The 25,347-nt window shown below is 44.1% G+C and overlaps 1 protein-coding gene across 1 annotated transcript in view; it reads right to left on the reverse strand.

Moving 5' to 3' along the window:
• Positions 1-2,319: 2,319 nt before the first annotated feature.
• The window catches only part of SLC25A36 (solute carrier family 25 member 36), a 28,013-nt gene continuing 4,985 nt past the window's right edge, over positions 2,320-25,347 (reverse strand). The window contains exons 2-7 of the mRNA XM_078869621.1: positions 24,923-25,153; positions 16,974-17,051; positions 16,367-16,467; positions 10,264-10,330; positions 7,860-8,176; positions 2,320-5,592 (exon numbers count right to left, since the gene is read on the reverse strand). Of these exons, the coding sequence (XP_078725747.1) occupies positions 5,399-5,592; positions 7,860-8,176; positions 10,264-10,330; positions 16,367-16,467; positions 16,974-17,051; positions 24,923-25,153 (988 nt within the window). The 3' untranslated portion in view covers positions 2,320-5,398. The remainder of the gene's footprint in view (positions 5,593-7,859; positions 8,177-10,263; positions 10,331-16,366; positions 16,468-16,973; positions 17,052-24,922; positions 25,154-25,347) is intronic.

Consider the following 25,347-nt stretch of genomic DNA (forward strand, 5'->3'; position numbering starts at 1 on the left):
GCCACGACTGACGACACCAATTGACCAGTGATCTGTGTCCCGCAAACTCGCGTAAACTCTTGTCAAACAAACTCCCTTGGACGACGACAGGGTGTGTATATCGGGCCTTCATCCAGCAGTGGATTGACAGTGGCGTAGCCATTGAGTGTGCAAGGCGGGTCACAACTGACTCAGGGTCAACCCCATGGCTCTGAAAAGGCCGCCAAGCGGAGCGAACATGGACACGATGTCCTCCCGTTTCGTTCTGAGAACCAGAGGCCCGTGCCAACCGTGCTTCGCTGCGGGTTGCAAGCATGCCGCCCGATGATGGGGTATAGTGTTACCCAGAGGTGTGGACTCGAGTCATGTGACTTGGACTCGAGTCAGACTCGAGTCATGAATTTGATGACTTGCGACTCGACTTGGACTTGCATAACAATGACTTTGTCCCACCTATGAGATGTGGACTCGAGTCATGTGACTTGGACTCGAGTCAGACTCGAGTCATGAATTTGATGACTTGCGACTCGACTTGGACTTGCATAACAATGACTTTGTCCCACCTCTGGTGTTACCGGAGCATGAGGGATCTTGCGTGTGCTTCTGCTAATACACAAGCAACGTGTGCATGGAACTCGGTCGTGTGGACATCGCTTAAAACTATGAACTATTTTATTTTAGTTGGTAAAGCCCCACTTGAGCTATGTAGATCTTTTTTAGAAGCGAATCGGCCGCAAATGATAGCTCGACGATGTGGCCCATGTAGAGCAGCCAAAAAGCAGAGGATCTGGAGAAAAATACATGCGACCACGGGAAGAACATGGAAACTCTAAATCTCCAGGCGTCAGGGTTGGGATCGAACCGACAACCTGGACACCAGGCGAGGTGGTTAACATTACGCTACCGTCGCGCCCAGCAATGCCTGCGTGTAAAGATTGGCCAGACATGCCAAGCCACATTATACGGAGTTAAACTGTTGAAAAAAAAGTTTAGGCAGTCAGCGATTATCTTCTAGGGTAATGATTATTCCACACTCTGCGAATTGAAAATTGTTTCCAAATTGTTAAAAAAAAACTAATTGGGCGAGGCTTGCGAAAGAACGAAACTTTAACCGTCCAACGGTTACTAGAGGTCAACAATCACGTTTGCCGAGTGGCACAAGGTTGAACCATGTTGTGGTTCTGTGAAATATTATATGCATAAATATTGAACTGGGTCCCTTAAGGCGATTTTAGTCTATAATTAGCTGAATGTTGTGAATATATTGAAAGTATGGGGAGCGTTAATATGACTCGCTGATATGATGTTGCACGTTATTGCATAAGCATTTCGCTCTGGGTTTGTTTGGGTATAGCATTGGAACGTGCTCTCCACGTGGCTTGGAACAATGATAACGCACATATGGCTTTCAACAACAAGCAATATAATTTATTGTAAATAATAATGTGAAGGTGCAGCCCTGCAATTGCTTGCTCACGTCACTGCTGGCAGAAGAGCCTCCACCAGAGGGTGCTTTAGAGAGCCCCTCTTGAGCCTATTTTTGGCCTCCTCCTCCATGCTGGTCAGATACCTTGTAAGAGGTGGGTTTACTCACACTTTCTTAGGTTTATTCGGTAAAGTCACGTAGGTAAAAACATTAAAATTAATAAAAGTAAAATAAAATTAAATCACGACGTTTCGGAGGCAACACAAGCTTCCGTCTTCAGGTGGAACCGTCACAGCCACGACAGCTGTATCAAGTAAATGAGAGATTGCAGGAGCTACAGCTGTCGTGGCTGTGACGGTTCCACCTGAAGACGGAAGCTTGTGTTGCCTCCGAAACGTCGTGATTTAATTTTATTTTACTTTTATTAATTTTAATGTTTTTACCTACGTGACTTTACCGAAAAAAAACCTAAGAATATGAATCCTTGCAGTCACGAAAGCTTCAAATCTAGAATTTACTCACACTTTACCCCACAACGTGGAACCTGGCAATTGAATAACTGTGGTGTATCCATGAGTGGACAAGGGATTTAAGATATGACCCAATTGTTTGAACAACACCGGGATTGTAAGTGGTGTGGTAACCATTACACTATGGTAGCATCTCATTGATGATGCCTGCATTTCTGAAAAAGAGCTATATAGCTCAGTGGGCCTTACCTGGTGAAATAAAAAGTGTCAACCGTTTAGTAACTCGAGAAGCAAGAGGAGCACAATGATCCCCTTCCTGTGGACACGGACAAAGTGCACGGGGACGGTGACGATGCCAAATGCACCACCAATGACCTTCAACTGAAAAGCATTTAATTTTAAATGCAAATATCACTCAATAATAGCAAACATATGCAAACCTGCCAGAACCATAGTCTCATTTAATTGTAAACAAACAAAATGTTTTCCACAAAAGAATTTACAGCACCGGACGGACGAAAAACGTACAAATGACAAAAACATATCAACAAAAACACACATTTAAGCAGCAAGCCGCGACAACACCACCGCTACTGGAAACCGCGATGGCCGTTATTCATTCGGCGCACGACCGCGGAGAACGTTCAACGTCGCTGTCTGCGAACCACGCTTGAGGCACCACCAGGCTGTGTGACTTTAGGTGCGGCACTCCAAGAGCACTTGTTGACCGTGCTAGAAAGGGAAACGCCCTCGAGATGTTTAAAGTCACAATGCAGTGTTGCAGCGCGCACCCACCGAAGCTACGGTTGTGCTCAAGGATGTGGTGGCTAAACGTACAAGGCGTGCCGCTGGAGCCGGGCATTCTCCGCCAGATGTGTACGCTTGGCACGTGGCACGTTTCACTTCCAATGTGAATAAGAGATCAACAGTCCACGTTTAAAAGTCACCCGAAATTTGTTAAATGTCGCGACCAATTTGAAATGCTGTACATAACGGCACGAAATGTCCAACAGTGGGTGGGTGGGTGGATGGGGGTACAACACTTCACGTCCATGACGGTGAAGTGGCAAAAATGTTTAGATCGGTTCAACTTGGGGGTAAAAAAAAAACAGCGTAAAAATAGTTATTTTAAGTTGAAACAAGAACAATGTTGTCTCGGAAATAGTAGTGCGCAAACGCGAGGTGGCCAACAGCCCCCAGTCTGTCCGCTCACACCACCGCTCCCCAGACTCAAACACGTGTGTGTTTTTGGTTGTGAGGCTGCATAAGCAGTCGTGCGTCGAGGTCTATCAGAGCAGCTCAGAGATGGAGAGGCAGCGTTACACTCGATGCACGTGTCGAGTTCCCGTTCTTTTCGAGGCTCATCAACACATCGAACTGCTTGATTGGCAGGACAAGACGCACGGTGGCACCATGGCAAATGAACAGGTTACAACGCACCACATGCGGTGTAAATATCGTGTTTTGAATACTGAATAAAATGCATCCAAGGTGTTGAAAAAAACGCAAAAGTTTTGTTTTTTACATTTAGAACAAAATAATAAAATCAAGCATTGAGATCCATGTAAAAATGCCTTTCCGAATGCCTTTTGGTAATGATTTTTTTTTTATCAAGTATAGAATGTGAAAAAACACTAAGCTATGTACAATACATATTCACAATCGACTCTACAATATACATTCACAGCACATGTTTTCTATGTTATGGGCTGCACGTTAACGTACACCACAAACCATTCCTTGTACTACTGCTAGTATACGACTGCTTGTGCGAATGCAGCTTATTAAAAAAAACATTTTATATGCGGAGGTAAAATTCCACATGTTAATGCTGAACAAACACCACCACTTTCATATACCCTTGACAGGAAGGCATACTCTGTACAAGGCTTTAAATATATCAACCCAACCAGCACTTGAAAACGATTGCCCGTTAAAACAGTCACATGACAGCTTTTTTTTTATCAATGAAACAAACCCAACTTGTTTAAACTTTAATATAAAATTTAACTTCGTGCAAGTGTCACACCTTGCTTAAATTGTGATTTGTTGGACGATATTGAAGATGGCATACTTTTGTCCACACTGGTGTTCATTTGAAGTGATTATTTATTCTGTGGACGTAAAAGTTGGCATTGCTTTACAGTGACCTCGCAAAGTGACATTTAGCACATTTTTTTACATTTGCCCCGTCACAGCTTTCGTATTTCTTTGCTACATCTCAGTTTGTAAAGAATACCTGTTATAGAAATTACCTCTTGCTTTAAACTGAATTCACCACAAACCCTTGTACTTCAAACCACTATCATACAAGGTGGATGCCGCCTTACGTATCATATTTATTGTGACTGCTAAATTTGATTTAAACCTGAACGTCCCCTCTGGTAGTGCAATCGCAAGTGTCCTTAAAGCTTTTTCACGGTGTGTTTAAGGTCATAGAATGTAATACTATTTGATTCAGCATGTGTAAACGGGGGATATTAAGTATTGTAATACATCCAGGTCAGATTTATAGCCAAATTGGATTTGACACCGCAACGGAAATGTGTGAGAAAAAGAGATTCCTCACATTAACACATCTTAAACACCGCGTTAATTGTAGATATACAATATCTTACACTGTACACGACACGTGTATACATATATTTACATGTACGCAAGTTTATATATACATTTATAACCAAACACATTAGATTTCTGCGTGAATTCATTTCCACCTACTCTGACAAAGTTACTATACAACAGCATCAACGGTAATATGTACACAATGTTTTTTTTATACGCATTAACCATGTTTACATGAAGGAATGATGCAATTTGGCCACGTGTATCTACAAAATCAAACCATACACTCTTGAGATATAAAATAAGCATCTGCAACAATTGCACACGTCAACATGACACCGTAATCCATCGCAACATTACAAACTTTGCACTCTTGCAAAGCGGTGCAATTTCTTTGCCGACATTGCACATCATAAAACGTGGCGTGCCAAAGGTAGGCAGCCGCTCATGTCGTAGTTAACCAAACTCAATGTGCATCTGTATAGGAAGATGCAAGAATATCCAGTTGGATTTGAATATCACTCAAAATATGTGCAGCAATATGGCCTAGGATTTTGTCTTATTTTCTTGATATCACTCTCTAAATTATATACCAGTGCAGTTCCACCAACACACTTCACTCTCCTATTCAGTAGCACGTGACACTTTTTCTTGCCATCTCACACATCCGTTAACAGACCATTAGTTGACTCGCCACACCTCCAGCCGTTCCCATTTTCGGAAAAAGAAAAACGTTCAAGTCGTTCCTGTGGCCACACACGCAGCAGCAGCGTGACTTACAAAGCTTCACGGGGGAGCCAAATCGATGCTCTGGATTGCAGCCCTCTCTCTCTCTCATCCACCCTGATCACTCTAAACCACCTCGATAGTCAGCAAACACTTCCCAAAACCCATCTCGCCGTCGATTCTTTCATTGGCGCCGCCGACTTGCGACCATGCTTGACCCACGGCCGCGGGCTCAGCCGTTGAGCAGGTAGACCACGAGTTCGTAGGTGGCCATCATGATGGCCGTGTTGGGGATCTGCCGCAGCATCTGGGTGGTGAGTCCGCGGTAGAGGGCCCGGTAGCCCTCCTCCCTCACTATGAGGCACACTGTCTGCGGCAGCGTGCGGTAGCGAGAACCTTCCTCGCGCAGCCGAGTGCGGATCACCTCTGCACGCCGGCGGCAGAAGAGACGGCAAGGGGTAGAGGAGAAGAGGGTGGTGTGGAGTGGGAATGGGGGTTGGAGCCACATGAGCCAGGGTTAGTTAACAAGGTAAACGCGTAAAGGTGCAACCCTGCAATTACTTGCTAACGCTACTGCTGGCCAAAAGGGTATTCGAGGGAGCTCAAGCGAGCCTACCCCTTTCCATGCAGGCCAGATGTCTTGGAAGCGGTGAAAGTACCCACACTTCACCCCACCACAAGCGACCTGTCCATCTACAAACTGCGGTGTATCCATGTACACCGCTGGGTGGACAGAGGCGAGGTGAATTTAGGATTGCAATTCCTGTCCTTGACCGCGACACCACGGCATTGTGGGTGCAGCACTATTATTTTAATCAATCCCCAACACCAATGCGTGCATTCCATAACTCTTAAATACAAACGAGCATAATAAGACCGTATTTTTTGTTCTTTAACCTTGAGTCACTCATGTTTACCAATTCTACATTGTACAAGGCTTGTATTGAATCCGATAAATAGACGGCATAACATTCGCCTACTGTACCGCAAAGTCACGAGAAACCTCCCGAACCTAACGCCGGATCCACAGTGACTGTGCTTTGAAACATTTACGCATCGTAGTGCCTGTAAGAAGCGCGTTTATAAAATGTCTACATCTACTCATCCACGCAGGTATAACGTTCGGACATACTTTTTTCAAGAGTGGGGTTGCTGTTCACTGGTTTGCAGTGACATTTGGAAAACAATTTATATGTCTGGAATGCTCTTCCTTCCGATATTAGGAAGCTACTGGAGCTATGCACTTTCAAATCATCATCTAGATTGAAAACGGATTTCTTGAGAACTGCTTTTTGTGTTTAAGTTTGTTGTCCTTCCCTCGCATCTGAGACCTCTGATTAGCACGTTTAGCTACTACGTACTGGCTAAAGAAGATAAACATACATGGGGGGGGGGGTGCAAGAAAGTTTCAAGCAAGTTTTCGTGGTTAATCAACAATCTGTTACGCTCAGTCACAGCACAATCAGGGGTGGGTGTGGGGACACAGAGGACACACCAGTTGGTGCAATTTGATAAGATAGTCAATTTGCCCCACACCCACAAATAAAAACAACTCAACCAACTGCCACAGGGTTGACTGAAGCTGACTTAGCAGTCTACCGTACATCCACCAGCTTGTTGAATTATTAACGTTTCAAGTACAGAATGGCGGGGGGGGGGGATGTTCCATTGGTAGAATTTCCATAGTACATTACTTTTCTATTCTTGCCTCAGGCAAAACGTTCAGGAGCTAAATACCAATGTCGAGGTCTGGCAGCTATGAGACGGCTCAAGGAGTTCATGAAGTTTTGCTATTCCTCCTCCGCTGAAAGCATTGCTATATTTAAGATCGAAACAGGCGGACTTTCTAGCAATTCTGGCTGATCGTCTGGCGAAGCTGGTTGTTGCAATCACGAGCGAAACGTCGTACTCGAATTGTAAATGCTGTGGGTTTACTCTCCAACACACCGGTGTGCTGAAGTAGTAACAAACGGGCACGTTTTATTTACGTGACAAACCTTACTAATTGGCTTGTGCAGGTGGTGGCGGGTTTAATGACAGGTTCATGGTTACACGATCTAACCAAAAAACACCTTAATTATGGATAATATTTGTCGCGAAAGCCTACTACAGTCGTTTCCCATACGGTCCATAATTTGGGTTGCCTGGCCACAAACACACGGCGGCTTGTCTTTAATCTTCCATTTACGAAGGAGATGCATGCATAGGCACATTGATTTTCTGATGGGGGTTGATGGGTTACACCAGTGTCTAACGTACAATATCGCGAGGAAGAATTTGCTCAAATCAATGCGTGACCAAATTAAAACGACAACGGCGGTTCATGTCTATGGCAACGACGATGAAATCACAAACCGGCAACCGTCGCCATGGTGAGATGTTATCTCCCTCGCCTGGTATGCAGGTCGTGGGTTGGATCCCGACCCCAACGCTTGTATATTCAGAGTTTGCATGTCTCTCCCCGTGGTCATGAGGGTTTTACTCCAGGTCCCCGTTTATCCTCCACATTTAGAACCACGCGGTTAGATTAATTGGCCGCGATACATTTCCACACGACAAGCCACTTCGTTGAGCTATCATTTGTGGCCAGGTCGTCGCTTCTGAAAAAAATAGCTAATGAGAGCTCAGTGGGCATTACCTGGCACAAAAAAAAACAACTTTAAATAGTTTAGTTTCACCGTTTTCGTTCGTACCGTGCGGGTAAGCGATGCAGGAAGCGCAGGTCTTAGACGTGGCGGCCGCGCACATCATCCCGATGAAGTCGAACGCGTCCTTCTCCGACGATGAGGCCCCGTCCTGGAGCTCGCTGCCGCCGTCGCCCGAGCCCAGGGGCCGCGCGCGACGCCGCAGGACCTCGCGCTTCAGGCTCTCGTAGATGACAAAGTGGATGATGGTCTCCGAGATGCCCGCGTAAGACGCCGACATGCCGCGGTAGAAGCCGCGGGGGCCTTCGCGCTTGTACACGTAGCGCACGCACTGCAGGGCGCTCATGGCGCGGTCGCCGCGCTGCCTGCCAGACCGTGAGAGCGAAAGGTGCACGGCCGCGTTAGGAGATGAACAGATAAACCAAAAAATATAATTTTATAAATTTACTGGGTAAGGCCCACTGAGCAATATAGCTCTTTTTCAGAAGCCACCTGGCTATCACAAATGACAGCCCAGCTAAGTGGCTGAGCATCGTTTGGAAATATGTAGCGGTCAAATACTCTCATGACGCTGCCCTGGTGTCGTGCATGGCTAGCACACACTGTGGACGTGCAATCCAGAATTCGCTGGTTCCATCTTCTGACGCGCCAGGTGAAACAATGGGCAATTTTTTTAAAGTCTGTCCTGTCTCGGACGACCCAGCAGTTTAAATGGGTAAATAAACTGTGGGCACACACGCCCTTTTTGTCAAAACGACTTGCCAGCGTAGAAGAGGAGGCCAAAATACCCTCGCGCGGGGTTCCCTCGCGCTCCATATCGGGGAGGCCCTTCCGCCAGGAGTGAGGTGAGCAAAAAATTGCAGGGCTGTACCTTTACCTTTTAAGAGATTAACATCTTATTACTAAGCATGTTTCTGGATTAAAACAGACAATTACTCTCAGGATAGACGTGTTGTTGTATCGAGCATGTAAGAAATGATAATTTGACAGTTTGTGCAAATTAAACATGCCGATTTTATATTAACGTAAATGGAGTGAACTAAAGTCTATAAACAAGATGCCACCACCACAGATTCATGCTCTGGAGGGAAGGGTAATTTTTTTCATGCCACGTGTTTCAAGTTTGGGACGCTCTTAATATTCATTCTTTTTAAAAGTTCTTAAAACTCAACATATGATTTAACGACACCTTGGATGGACTGCAGCTACATAAACTTGAGTTTACCATTACAAGCATAGCAAAAAAAAATCCAACGTTTAAAAATATACATGTCCCGAGGTAACCACGGGTGAGCAAGGTGTACTTTGTCAGACAGAAATTCAATATCAGCGAGGCCTCGCCTGACGAAACAAAGGGCACCGATTTGTACCCGAGTGTCGTAATCAGCTGGCTGGAACACGAAATAACAATTGCCCATTATGTGTGCTGTCGTAACTTCCGTGCCCAGCACTACTCGATTTTAAACTCACTTCTTTAGAACTGCTTTTTATCTTTAGTTTGTTGTTCTTGCGCCCTGCACCTCCGATTAGCAAGGCTGGCTACATACAGTGCGGTAGAAGTTATACGTACATACTACTGTGTCTTTACAGAGGTAGTTTTAAGATACAATGGCACCACCATCTGCTCAAAGGCATTCCTTTGTGTGTGCACTATTCAGGGTCAAGCACAGTATTTCCAGTGCTGGCTTGAACAAACAAGTATACTGCACTCATGTGCCTTTTGAAGATACAGTCCAATCAGATGATAATAATCCTAGCCCCCCTAACGCACATCATCAAAGCCGGGTATTGCGTTCGAATTTTAAGCAATTGTCCACAAATGCATTTTTCTCTTTCGTCTAATTTATCATTTCTGATATCAGTTGTGTGATGAGAAGACAATTCCATTCCAAACTCTCGCAATGCAGCTTCACTCGCTGCGCTGACGTATCAAACCCAAATATGTCTGGTATATCATTTGGCTTGCCCGAACATCAAATGCAAGTGTTATAAATATAGAAATTACAAACTTGATTCAATAAAAATGTCAACAATAATTTTCGGGAAAGCATACTGGTAATTCAATCCTTTATTTACCCAGGTGAAAAACTCATCAAAATGAGAACAATAAAATAAAAATATATAAATGTTGTATTTTAGTTACGTAGTTTTAAAGTTTAGTAATATGAACTTGTAACAACTTCTGCCCTCTAATTTTTCATTCGCCATTCAGTAGCTGAAGAAGCTCCCAGTATGAAGACCGACACGTTCAAACTCGTACTGGGCAACACGCGGTAACATCAGAGAGTTTGGCCAGCAGAACACACATTCTGCCTCCAGCAAAATACATTCCACGTATTACTACGAAATAGCAGTTCAACTTCAGGTCAAGCCACGCCAGGGGGGAGAGAGAATGCGCACAACGGCAAACCTCAAAAGTGGTCACAGGGGAAACAGCACCGCCGAGGCTTACCGAGCATTGAGCTGCATGCGCGTCTTGACCAGCCAGATGGGGTTGGTGGCCGTGATGGCAGAGAAACCTGCGTGACGGATACGCGAGAAGGCGGGTGTCAAACGCAGCGAGGTCAACCGGCAAATGCCCCAAGCGGCTTGGTCGGCCACAGTGTCTTGCTCAGGCTCATCGTGAACGGGGTGACGCGATCAATCAAACCAAACACAAATGTCAACAACTGTTTTGGTAATACTGCACTGGCAGTGATGGTGCGCAAGCAAATAGAACAAAAAAAACTCAACATTCCCTCAATACCACTGCTCTAAAGATGAAAATTCATAAATATATTAGGCAACATTTCAGGCAATGGCCCACCTTGACGCCTTTTATCTATTAACACACTGCCTTAAAAATGCAAAAAATACATAATAGGCAATGGCCCTTTTCTTAGTAGCCGAGTTTATTGAGTGCCATTGGCAAAAACGTCACCGATTATCTATTTTCACTCCCTTATGGCGGTGTTTTTTTTGGATAACGCGTCGAGTTTTGGAAAGCACAAATACGAGTTGGTCCACCCGCCTTGGTCTCCGCATGGCGACCACGGGGTTTTTATGCCCAGTTGTTATCGTTAGTTACTCTTAAATGGGTTATTAAAGCCCCCCCCCCCTCCACTGCTATCAAGTCTTCGCCAGATAAACCAGAGTGTGGCACCAGATGTTGTACCTAACGGCCATGCTGTCCTTGTCATCAACGCATGCAATGTGACGTTTTATGCCATCTGTGTTAAAAACGAGTTCGTTGAAAACTCCTGATGTTACGGATGTGTGTGGTTCGATGCGGGAATTCCAAGTTTTTAGCAAAAGCAAAGCAAATTAATTAGCCTTACATTTCCCATTGAAAAAAAATGATTTTATATAATACTAGCATAAGTACCCGGCGTTGCCCGGGTGAAAAATATATTTAATAATCTTACATGTATACACACCCTCACCACTCACCCTCACCATTCACCCTCACCACTCTCCCTCACCACTCTCCCTCACCACTCATCCTCACCAATCACACCCTCACCAATCACCACTCACCACTCACCCTCAACACTCACCCTCACCACTCACCACTCACCACTCACCCTCACCATTCACCCTCACCACTCTCCCTCACCAATCACACCCTCACCAATCACCACTCACCACTCACCCTCAACACTCACCCTCACCACTCACCACTCACCCTCACCATTCACCCTCACCACTCTCCCTCACCACTCATCCTCACCAATCACACCCTCACCAATCACCACTCACCCTCAACACTCACCCTCACCACTCACCACTCACCCTCACCACTCTCCCTCACCACTCATCCTCACCAATCACACCCTCACCAATCACCACTCACCACTCACCCTCAACACTCACCCTCACCACTCTCCCTCACCACTCATCCTCACCAATCACACCCTCACCAATCACCACTCACTACTCACCCTCAACACTCACCACTCACCCTCACCACTCTCCCTCACCACTCATCCTCACCAATGACACGCTCACCAATCACCACTCACCACTCACCCTCAACACTCACCCTCACCACTCACCACTCACCCTCACCATTCACCCTCACCACTCTCCCTCACCACTCTCCCTCACCACTCTCCCTCACCACTCATCCTCATCAATCACACCCTCACCAATCACCACTCACCACTCACCCTCAACACTCACCCTCACCACTCATCCTCACCACTCACCCTCACCACTCAACCTCCCCTCACCACTCACTAATCACCACTCACAATCGCCACTCACAACCGCCCTCACCATTATATTTTTGCCCCAGTCAACGCCGGATATTTCCCATTCGTAGCAGTTTATATCAACTCTATAAGCAACTTATATTAAACAGGAAGCGCGATCTTAAAGTAATTTACAACCTTCGATTAGTCCTTTGTGCGATTCCAAGAATCGATTCCTGGCATGTTGGGGGTTTACATTTTGAATGATAGAGTTTCATTTTCATTGTTATTTTATTTTTTTATTTTTTCAGGAGTTTTTAATTACATTTTTGCCCCGGTCAACGCCGGATATTTGCCGTTCGTAGCAGTTTATATCGACTTTAACCAACTTATAGTAAACGGGAATCGTCCGAATCTAAAGGAATCTACAACCTTCCATTCCTTTGCGCGATTCAGAGAATCGATTCTTGGCGCGTCGGGTTTAAAAGTAATTACACAGTTGTTTTTTCATTGGTATGTAATGTTTGAAAGTTTTCATAAGATTTTAAATGTATTTTCCCCCCGGGCAACGCTGGGTATATCGAGTTTATACGACAATTGCGTGCGCATATTTTTAACGGGAATTAAAAATGGCGTCCACCCGGCAGCGAATGCGTCGCTACCCGTTGCCAGGGGCAACCGCCGTCCAATGAAACTGCGTATGGTCCGGCGACACACAGACACACACACAGACAGACAGATTTGCGATTTTATATATATAGATGAAAGTGTTGACATAAAATGTGAATGGCAATTACAGGAATTTTAGATGCTTTAGAAAAAATATTTCATGCCCTTGAGTACATGGAGTTATATTGTGATGTCCAAATAGAAAGCCTTCCGAGTACTCGCTGAATTTCAACGTCGCCAATCCGAAAGACCGCTCCATGAACTGACCATCGAGAGCGATATGATGTAGGTTTAAATGAGCAAAATTACAATGTTTCAGGACTAAGTGAGCCTGGGCTGATAGCAAGCAATTGTTTCAGAGGCCGACACATCATAATGGGAAATTGAAAGCACCATCTATGTATGTTGACTTTCTTTCGCACCGTACGTAGCCAATCATGCTATTCGGAGGTGTGCATTGCAACACGGCACTCATTAATACAGGAATACGAGCAATGACACCAGAACAAAGGCTTGCTCTCATGAACGATATCACAGGGTATTTTGATGTCCACGGCACAGCATGACCATGTGGCTATGGGAGTCTGGTGTGGAAGAGTAGGCCTATTACCCTCTAGAGGAGCTCTCTAGAGCCTCCCTTGCCCGCTCTATTTGGAGGTACTTCTGTCTGCAGTGACACGGGCAAGCATGCAAGTGACATCCAAGGCTGTACCTTTACCTTGTTTAACGTTACCTATGGCAGTCAAACGTATGACTGGTGAATGCGCTCATTGCTAAGCAACGCAGCAGTCACTGCCGCTCGCTCGGGCTAATATGTTTGTTCCATTAAGTTACCCCCCTTAGGAGGGTATGCATTAGCCCATTGACTCGTCATGTTCTGACACGTGCGCCGCCGCGGCGGGCTGAGTGCTCGTGTCATAATTTTAAGGGGATAGTTACAGGGGTGGTGACGGTGGGGGAAGAGCACGGGGAGTGAGCGAGGAAGGCAAACGCAGTCGCAAGCACAGCGGTGCCGGCACGGTACCCACCCAAATGAGCCGAGCGTTGCTCACTAGCCGTGCGATTTTGGCAGCAAGCGCAGCGAGCACACGCACAGTGCCGCTAAGGAAAGTCAACAACACAAACCGGCAAACGGGAACACACATAGACACACACGCGCGCACCATCAGCAGAACGGGATGGCTAGAAAAAAGCATCGTAGCGTTAAGTCGGCCATTGGTTTATTTTTACATTCGTTGCAGCTGCTATCGAATGAAAATACCGGTTTCGTCGATTTATTTTTCATTCAAAATAAGCGATTCATTTTAAAGTGCACATTGTATATATGTACAGCTTTTTGCAAATCTGCTGGATGAAAGCATAACCATGCCGGGTTGGTGATTTGGGGTTGTTTAACCATGCTTTGTCACTATATGCTGCTCATTTAAAAAGAATGCTGGATGATAGGTTACCATTTAAAAAAAGAATGAGGTGCATTAGTCCGCAAGTTTCTTCAACCAAGCCACACTGATGAGGTTGGGGAATCGTGGTGAAACAACTCCGATGATTGACATGGGAGTGGGGATGTCTTCATCCAGCAGTGGATATACAAAGGGATGCAAAATATAATTATTAAAATGTGCCATTTCACAAACATTTGAGGATTTTCAAGACGAACCTCCATCGCCCTTTGGGTGTAAGACACACCATTCTGCTTATATCGGGTCAATTGTCAAATAATTGCTTATTTATTATTAGAATAACTTTCCAGACATCCCATTTTACATTCCGAAGCAACTCCTAACAGATCAGATTAAACACAATAGCATTAACAATCACGACATGGCAAAAATGGCGAAGCGATGTGTAATATTGCTATGGTGTCCTTTCACAAGCACTGCCACGTTTGTTTGCATAAAGATGAAGCCAAATGAAGCATTCACGGGGTTAAGCACAATATTTATCATACCCTTAGATTTTTTTCGGCAAAGTCACGTAGGGAATAAATTGTTTTAAATAGTAATAGTCATCAGGTGGGACCGTCACAGCTAAATTTACTGTATCAAGTTCACTTGATACAGTACATTTTATTATTTCTATTTTTTATTATTATTTTTACCAACGTGACTTTACCGAAAAAACCTAAGAGTATGAATCCTTGCAGTCACGAAAGCTTAAAATCTACAATATCTATCATGCAAACAATCTGCGGCGGGTGTAATTGTGGTCATGACGAAGCAGCAGGTCAATTTCTGTTAAACTCGGAGCAAGCGTGTTATGATGGACCCTTAACGGGTAAAGCAATGCGTCGTTTATACATCGTTCCATTCTGTCAGTGCAGCGAGAAGCCTTCCACAACATGTTTACGTAGCAGATGCTAGTATATCGAGTGGCGGGCTATTCCTGTAAAGTGCCATAGAGTGTCGCTGCAGCGTTAGGTTTGCACAGGCTCCATTTATAGAAATAGAGCGGAGAGGAATTTAATAAAAACTGATCGACAATATGCAGTGTTACGTAATGTGCATACAGGCATCTTGGACGTGTAATGGCAACGTAAATCGGCGCAAACTTTAAAACTAATATTCCGCGTGAAAAATAAGCCGCGCATGCCCGCAAGAATGCGAGAGGACTAAGAGGCACTAGTCTCTAAGCGGATGACGTGTGTATCAGGTTACAGCTTGCACACAGATCGATCGTTAAGCCGCTTTCTAGAAAATTAATCGCATCCCTTTATTGGCTGTACGGCTTAACTGCAATAAGCTTTCTGTTTTTCCATTCTCTGTGTGACAGATGTAAATTATAGCAACCTCTAAGCCAGAATCCTGATTTGTTTAAACCAACAAGTCTCTTGGTTTGCCCAAAGCCTGGATGGGAAATGCTAAATACAATGTTACAAAGGACTTATAATTTACTGGATACATTTTTTTTAGCTTTCTTAAAGTTTACGTTTAACACTGGGCTATTCAATTATTGTATTTCACGGGGTTAATGCCAAATAATACAAGCAGTATTATTTTCTCCTTTCTATTTCCATGCGTACCAATTCACCTATTTTATATGGTCTCCCTCTGAAAAGATGTAATGGGAAATTATACTCGCTTAGTAATACACGCTATGCGTACTGTATTATGAAATTACTGTAAAACGTTATTATTTTAAACGTTAATGTATTCGCGTTTCACATACAAAATTAAAACCAAAATGCAATATTATTACGGAATAAAGAGCCCACACTAATGCCGAATGCCCACTCCTACCAAAGCATTGCTTCTATCCAAAAGCACGTGTGGCTTGGCACGGGACACCGAGCACGGCTAGGTGCGGGTTTGGTGGTGCGTGTGGCTGCCCAAAGGAGTGAAGGGAATTTAAACCGAGCAGTTTGCGCAAGAGGCCTCCCACGCCTGTTGCCTGTTCCTTGTTCCGTTAGCGGTTGCGGCAAAGTGAGCCGCAACTTGTTTGCGGACACCGTTCACAATCATTTCGGTGTTGCTGCGCTAATTCCTGGCACGGGCAGAACAAGGTGGCCCCTTTTTCCCCATCTCATGTTTATGCTGACCCAATGGCACGATATGTTTCTGTCACCATCTCGCTACGCTCTACTGAGCAGTGCTAAATTAATTAAAAAAAACAGTGGTGGCTTTTATTCATGAACCATGAGAGGGCCCTTGAAAAAGTTTTGTCTTACCGTAAATGCCAAAACTATTCAAAGTATTCATTTTAAAATATCGCACTTACCAGCAAACGCAGCTGAGCATATGTGCACTGCTGTTGATTCCGCCACAAACACGGTGTTCAGCTTTTCCTTGGCTCCAGAATAGGCTGCGAAGTAAATAGCCCTGAGACACAACCATTGGAGGCGGTCAATACTTGGAACTTGTCGACGTACAACATTGCAGTAGGTCTGGTGCAGCATTGTGAAAACCAACTGTAAAACAACACCAGTGTCGTAAAAAAAAACGTGAAGGGCGCAACACGTGCAATACAAAAACAGCATCGACTTTGGACAAGTCAGCATCAAGTGTGGTTTGATAAATAAACTTGCAAAAAACACCACAAACCACGAATTACTGTGAACTGGTGTTAATGTTGAAAAGGGGCCAATATAGTGCAGTTCTCTGTACAAACAGCAAGTGGTTTAATAAACCCAGCTTTACTCACGAACATTCAACCACAGGTGAATAAGACACCAGGTGTACACATTCCCACGACTGTGTATGTATGGAGAACTTCTTTCGCATCGTACGTAGCCAACCGTACTAATCACAGATGTCCTTGCGAAGAAACGACATCTGCGAGTTCCTACGTGGTGACTTATACGTGTGGAGCCAGGCGTGACCAGTACCTGGAAGGAGCCACGCCGACCAGGTTTGGGCCCAGACCCCGGAATAAAGAGCGAGGGCCCTCATTCTCAAAGATGGTTCTAAAGAAACAACAACAAAATACAATGCAAACCGGTTAGTTTGTAGCATCCACAGCAACAATGAACGCTAATACCGTAACGATATGAACAGAAAAGCCAAAGTAATTAACTTTTTTAGTGTAGCCTGGAAACCAACTACTTCTGGGTTGTGTGAAGTTACAAAAGTCAGAATTTGCCAGCTTCAAACAAATACAGCTGGAAAACAAATGTTCAGAGAGTTTGGTTCACAGGCTGATGGACTCAAAATGTCACTTTTATTTTTACACGGCAACAGAGATGCCTGCAAATGTATTCATTTTACTATCCAGTCTACTAAGAAAGCAAATACAAATATTTTACATAATTATTTCTCAATCCATGAGGCATTGTTCCCCGTGCCTACCACCTTGTGAAGGTTTCAAAAGCCAAACTAGTGCGCGCAAGTGTTGTTGGCACACTTACTCAAGGCCAAAAAGCATGGACAATGGGATGCAGTAGATGCCTACATCCTTTTGTACACAATGGAATGCACCAATTCCCACATGCAAAGGGGGAGCACCACATTTACACATAATCGCACTGCAGCTGCTCCTTCACGTTTGCATACTACAAAGCCAGATGAAACTGATGAAGTATGACATTTGGCAATGTGTAGTTATAACACTATATTTTCTGAACGGGTTTACGTTGCTTTTCTCTTTTGGGATTACCACATGCAGTATCAGGATACAATAAGACAAGTGGAGATGTGGCGATTTTAAAGGTCATTGGAGGTATATTGTATGCACACCTCAATGTCTTTTTTTTCCACGTTTTTGAACAGCAAACAAACAATTAGGTCAAAAGACAATGAAGCCTCCTCTATCAATAGTTCACACACTTGCATCTTTAAGAGATGAGCATCATCCCTTAATTAAACTAATGCCTAAAAAAAACGCCAGCAACTTCAGGCATACAAGACTCATTAGAATGTGGTGAATAATTAAAACCATTCAACCACGTGGGTGAAAGGGCATAAGCAAAAGGTTACATTAACAAAAAGTTAATAAAAATAAATCAGACAACAAAGAGACAAGCTAGAAAAGAACTCAATCCATTTTGGGAATGTGCCTCTGGTTAAATTATAACAGCGGCTCCCCCGGTATTTTGTTAACACAATTCTGGATCTAGTGACAGTGCCTCGAACACTAGTTGCTTTGTTCCAATTGCGATGCAACCGAAATTATTTCCAAGTAAACCGTTGAACAAAAAAATTATAAATATTGCGTCCTCGCGTCCTCGTGGGCATCGAGTTTGCCGTCGCCAATTTGCAAGCTTTGGTTCCACTTGCTTGGAACCCAACCAAGAGTGTGAGAGGTGAGATGCGCACATGCACACGTGTGCAAGCGCGCGCTTATTCGACGATGGCAGCCAACTGGAGGAAGAGATGCGAAATCACGCGCAGTGCATGCGCCCGCCACGCGCCACGCAGCGTGGACATGACAAAATACGAAGCGCAGGCTGCGGAGTGTATCCAGCGGACACGTGATACCGCCATGTTTCCAATTACCACTCTTTGGCGGTGAAAGGGGGTGGGGGCAAATTCAACTTTTAAAACTTTGCAAAAAAAAAGATTAAATGCAAAATGCTACGTCTACAAATACTTTGAGAAAAAATGTTCACAGAGCAATGTGCCCAAAATATGCACAAAATATCATTATACGCTTTATTTCTTTGCAAGATGCTTATTGTAACGCTTAGAATTCATGAGCTTAATTTAGCATTGCATGAGCAACACCAACAAAAAAAAATCTGGAAACCATTGCTGACCTGATTACAAAAATAGAATAGTATTTGGTTGTGTGATTGCTTGCTACACACACCAGTTGCACCTCTGATTAGCACGGTTGGCTAATCACGGTAGAAAAAAAGTTTAAACATACATTGACTGAAGGCCGAGTAGCAATATTTTTCAATATTAACACACACATTTTGATGGAAAGAAAGTTGTTCCATCATTAAACTATTCAGCTTTTTTTTTAAGTGGGTTTGTTTGTCTGTCATTCTACGTTTAACTCAGAACCAAAGACAGTAAAACGATGCACCGCTGTGTACACGGCCGAGATGGCACCAAGAGGACTGCTTTGGTCTGTGTCGCAAAAAACCTTTGCAGAAAACAAATCAGAATCTTTATTTATCCTGGAGAACAACGATAAGCGATGGAGCTACTATATTTTCACAGATGTCCAGTAGAGGCGGGTGAGACATCGACAAGGCGAGCTTGTTATAACAAGGACAACATACTACTCTACGAGCTGACTGTAAGAATTGTTGTAACCACCACACTCTTTTCGATTTAAAGCTTTCGTGACTGCAGGGATTCATCTTCTCGGTTCTTTCGGTAAAGTCACGTAGAAGGGACATAATAAAATTACATTTTATTATGTTTTTTATTTTATTATTTCCCTTTTACGTGACTTTACCGAAAGAACCAAGAAGATGAACGCCACACTCTTGTATGCCTTTCCGGAAACAAAGCGTTACTACATTGCATGCCCAACAGAACCATATACACTAATTCTAGATTTGAAGTTTTCGTGACTGCAAGGATCCATACTTTTATTAGTTTTTTTTCAGTAAAGTCACGTAGGTACATTTTTTAAAAAGTGATTAAATGTAGTTGTTTTAATTTTATTTAATTATTTTTTTTACCTACGTAACCATGTACACTGCAAACACCACCTTCTACCAATGATAAAAGACGTTCAAGCTCATAACAAATAAATCTTCACTTTTTTATTTGCAATGTTGCCATTGCAGGGCTATCAATAGAAGCGCTAGGATGACTGATTAATGGAAGAAAAAAAACAGTTTCCAATTCCCTGGACTCGGTGTATCAGCCACAAATGACATCATCGCTTTAGTTAACACACATTGGACCTGTCACCGCTAGCCTCAAGACTGCTAATTAGCACACTGTCGCTACAGATTATGTCCGTCGATGTAGCTGCTGAAGATGAGGTGCCATTTCACTCGGGACGAATCTGCTGCAGTGAGGCGATGTATTGATTCAGATATTACAAACGTGCTTACTGTAAAAAAACGTACCGTTGTGATTGCTAGCCCTTAGCGTGCGCCTACTTATGCTTACTCTAAGCTCTATTTATCAGTTCACTGGGTATCGCAAGTTCTTATTCTATTGTTAAGCCTTCATGGGTATTTGTGCCTACTTCCGTCCTTACTAATACAAACAATTGACACTCAAGCATATTTACACACGCTACATTAGGTACAAGAGTGCGTATTAGTGTTCACTGAAGTAACCTTCAAGTGAAGGGCAGCATTAAAAAAAAAAACTTTTTTTATTTTACCAGGTAAGGCTGCCGAGCTTTCTAGCTCTCTTTCATAAGTGACCTGGCCTACAAATAATAGCCCAATGAAGTGGCTCATCATGTGGAAATGTATAGCAGCCACATACTCCAAACGCATGTTTCTAAACGTGGAGGGAAAACCCGGAGGACCAGGAGAAAAATCGACGCGACCACGGAGAGAGACACGCAAACTCCAAATATACCGGCGTCAAGAGTCGGGATCGAACCTACAACCTCCTACATAAAAGGCAAGGTAGTTAACATCTCGGGGGGGGAGGGACTAGCACAATACGTGCGTGTGTTTATGGTCATTCAGTAAAGACCTTACCAGGGGCATGTGCACACAGCAGGTGTTTGCTGGCTTCACGTGGTGAGAATGCAGCTCTGATAACAGAGGCTCTTGCTGGCTTTTTCCAGCTGTTCGTGCGCATCTGACCTGAGAGATTTGCTTGTTGATTATTAAGAACACCGCCTCCTCCTTCAGACGGATGTTTGTCATTCGCAACCAAGGAGAGCTGTTCACGTTGTTTCAGAGCACATTGTTTCAGCTCTTAAGCCCGAACGTTAGCATATGCCTGGTGCCAGTAGATTCGAGTTGGCGTCAAAGGTGACATGGACAAGAACCTACGGTGTATATTTTTCAAGGCGGTGCTGAATTACACAGCAAATTTTAGCCATCGACACAATGGACAACTGCAGTATAGCAATATAAGAAAAAAGTACGGAAATAATGTATTATCCTTAATATATACATCAACACTAAGGCTAAGATGGCCAAGAGATGGAAAATACAGCTATCGATTTGAAACAGTGTAAGAGTTAGCCCTTTACATAAAGTGTTTTCTCTGGGTACTCTATTCACTCCACAAGTCATCGTTAACGAGGCTGACCAAAGCAACCTCCCAACGCAGGACCCTAAAACAACAGTCTGGATGGAGACTTAGCGAAGCTTAAATAACCTTCACTCTTAAGACACCAGAATCCAAATCGGAAATGACTTCCTACTGGGGCAATATACGAAATGAACCTCATGGCGGCACCCCGGGGTACCATAGTACCCCGGCTCTCGCATAATGTCCCTGATGCAATCGATTTAAGTCTGTTGATGGTCGGCGATGCGGCAATCGACTCGTCTGGACGAGCTGTGCACGATGGTGTGTACGAGCGTTCGGGGTTTCGGCGCAATCGTCCTCGCTGCGTTTCGACATCGCGGAGTAACACCGATTTCGGATTGATTGGTACCCCAGTCGCGGAGTTAAGTACACCCCTGGGAAAAAAAGTGTCCCAGAAATAAGATATTTAATTGCCTCATCCATTTTGTATTATTTGGTACCCCGGGGTACCGCCATGAAGATCAAATCACCAATATGGCCAACGTTAAAGGAACTATCTATTTAAGAAGAGACTTTGGAGACATGAGAAGTCTCATGTCAACAAAGGCGATGGCCACCTTGGTGTGGCGTCATCGTAATGCAGCATTTCTTGCTTTAAAAATTACGCAATGGATCAGGCGAGGCGAGCAAGCCACACGTGTTAATATTGACAGTTACAGAGAGCCATGTTTTGTATTTGCGTTTATGAACAGCTCTGGTAAGTTGATCAAGAGGAAGTTAAATGTTGGGATATGTATTTTAGGCACTGAAAACCACCTTCTTCAATCTAAACAATGACGATAATTCGGTTTAATATATCTCAAATAACCGAGAATGAGCTTATAGCGAATCGGTAGGGTACAGCTGCAATAAGCCTTTCAAGAAATTATTTCAATGTGTATTCAATACAATTACCATTAACTTTCTTACAAATTGCACAGTGAAATCATTTTGGTGAAAGGCAACTTTATTGCCCAACGGTGGTTTGATACTTGTATGGACAACAGGAGTGCATACGCAATGACACCGATATTTGTCACACGCGCACACTTAACGCAGACCGTGTCTTTGAAACGTAGCGCCTTCGGGATACCGAACTTACTTAAGACGACTTAAATGCAATCACTGTTTTAACTCAAAACATCGCACGTGCCACGGCACATCTTGAAAAGGCACGTGTGTGTTTTTTTCTGAAGGGAAAACATCACACGTTTGGTAAAGAACATTTTATGCTGGGGGCAACTAATTCACTTGCACTCTAGTGGCCACACCCAAATAAGACATTGGCTTCGATCAACTCAAGTTTAAACACTGGATTGTTAAAAACAGGGGAGCTGTTGAGTAATGATGTTATACAACTTGGTTTAAACCAATCACACAGGATTGTGTGCTTTGGGTAAGACATATTAAATGTGTATAATCTATATTTATATGGTAAAATTGCCCTTCAGACGACTAAGTATGAGAGTGGTGTTTGTCTCTGTTAGTATACAAACAAATGGACAGAGAATGAGCTACGTGGTCACACACCACATCACAAAGGATCTGTGTAATCAGTAAACGTCTCCCACTAACATTTCCTAACGCAGCAATGTAGGGTTTTGTTCTTATGCAAGTGTTGTGGAATGCAAACATGACTGTACTTGTGCGACTTGGCCAAAAAGCAGAAGCATTCTTTCCTTTCAACTTTATTAATTTTAATTCACAAAACTAATGAGAAATATGAATGTGCATTAGATACACGTGAAATCGAACACCACTGCATAGGTTTTCATGGCTGTGCTGTATCGTTCATCAATGTGCATCTATCCTGGCACAAGCGCTGTGGTGATGTCACAGCCGCTTAGTAGCAAATGGCAGCTGTTGATGTTCCTGGATAATTCCTCAAGAAGCTCCCAGCCACATGCAGCGAAACATTGGACATCACGCCAAACAACATGCAGTGCAACGCGAAAATACATCAGGGAGCTAACACCAAATTCAAAACGTGTCTATCTGCTGTATAGACCCAGAGATTCTACAATCCTTTGAAAGAGTTGTAATTTCCAAACTGATGCAGACAGCACTCAATTTACAACTGGAAATGTTACGCTTTCAAAGGATGTCCACTACCCTATAGCAGATTGGGCTTTGGTATTGCCCGGTAGATAATTAAAAGTGACCCAAGGTAAACTGGGTCATTAGCAAACAAAACGAACGTGTGGTGTGGTGATTCATAGGCCGTCTCACTTGCCAGTGCAATACTTTAAAAGTGAAACAGCACCTGGTTGCGGTCTCCAAGGAAACCTTCATTCTCAGTTTATGAACCGAGAGAGTAAGCCAGCATTTTGAAGGTGTCACTTGGGAGTATTTGCATTAACAGTAATTTAACAGTGTAAAATGAGAAATTAATGTGTAACACGTACACTTTCGCGACCAGTATTATTCATAATAAAGTTTTTTTGTGTTAGATCGCGTAAGTATAAATGTGTCGTACTTCTCCACCATCCGACACAGCCAGCAAGGTTGTTCACGTAAACAACGCGCCAATTAGAAACTACATCAGCCCACCGGTGTGTTGGAGAGTATATCCGCAACATTAATAATTTGAATACATTTCGCTGGTAATTACCGTACATCCAGCATCACCGGGCGATTTAACAAATCGCCCGATGATGCTGAATGTAATTTGCCAAATCATACGATGATGCTGGAGGTAATTACCAGCGAAACTTCGTATTCAAATTGTAAATGTTGCGGATATACTCTCCAACACACCGGTGGGCTGATGTAGTAACTAATTGGCGTGTTGTGTACGTGACAAACCTTACTGGCCGTGTCGGGTGGTGGAGAGGTACGACACATTTATACTTACGCGATCTAACCCCCCAAAAAAAACCTTTATTAAAAAAAACTTTATTAGGAGAAATGTTTATGTTATTAGGCACCCTGGCATAGGTTTTCACTGAAAGATGCACAATGTGATCCGCTGTCACAATCGTGCACTGTGCAGAGTCCACATCCACCTACCCATGGGGAGATAAACGATAGCAAAAGTCGCACACACCTTTAGAGCTATAAACACCAACAGCGAAGAGTAAACTATACGGTGAAAATGCCATACTTAGCAGAAGGGGAATGGGCACACACTGTTGGGGGTCACAGTAGAGTAATAAACTAAACTTAGCCTTAGCCCAGCATTAGCAAAACTAGCCAATCAGCTCCGTGCACCATGCCTAACTTGGCCCTACATCTAACAGAGATTTGATTTAATAAAAAGGGGGATTGGATGCTAAACCTAATCCATTTTTAAGTAAATAATGCCTCCTTCCTTTTTTACATATAGCCATCAGCCATACGGCCTTCTGGGAGTGTACTTTATCAGCAGAATTGGTTCAATACAAGCACACTCTGGACCGGTTTCAACATTCAGTGTCTCTTCAGCAGCCAGGCTTGCTTGAACCAATGCTGGTGAACTCTCAAATGTTTTATGGTAAAGTACACATATAACTGTTCGTTTCGGTGATTTGCAATGTATGCATGTTTCACTTCTGTTGCACCGTACGTAGCCAACCGTGATAATCGGAGGTGCGGGAAATGCAGGGTGCAAATGCACGGTGCAAAGAAATCGTCTCTTTACAGAGTGCACAGACAGCGTCATGAGCTCGTCGCGATCACGAGGGCCCCTCACTTGAGACAGAGTAGCGGGCTGGGAGGCGTGGAAGGCGCTGCTCGGGCGAAGGCGGCAGGGTTCACCGAGGAGACCGTAGACAGGCCGAGCTCGTGCAGTAAGACGTGCGAGCTGTACACGCGGCTCGCTGTCCCGGACACGGTCGATAGTGACATAACGCCCGACGACTGCAGCCTCGTCTTCACCACCTCAAGCGGGCACGTCAGGATGGCACCCACCGTGCCGCCACACCTGCAAAGGGCGGACACCGCGAGAGTCAAGCCGATGACTGGCGAGGTGGCGACCAAGCGACGAGGGTAGGGCAAGGAAGGTGGGTGTTCGTGCGTGGATCTGGCAAGGTTCATTCCCCTTCACCTGCATGATTCTACTTTGTGGGACCCCTAGCCATGCCAGTAGTCTCCAGTATGAGAACCACTACTGCACTT

The sequence above is a fragment of the Lampetra fluviatilis genome, chromosome 28 (genome assembly GCF_964198595.1).
Source record: "Lampetra fluviatilis chromosome 28, kcLamFluv1.1, whole genome shotgun sequence".
Taxonomy (NCBI): Eukaryota; Metazoa; Chordata; class Hyperoartia; order Petromyzontiformes; family Petromyzontidae; genus Lampetra; species Lampetra fluviatilis.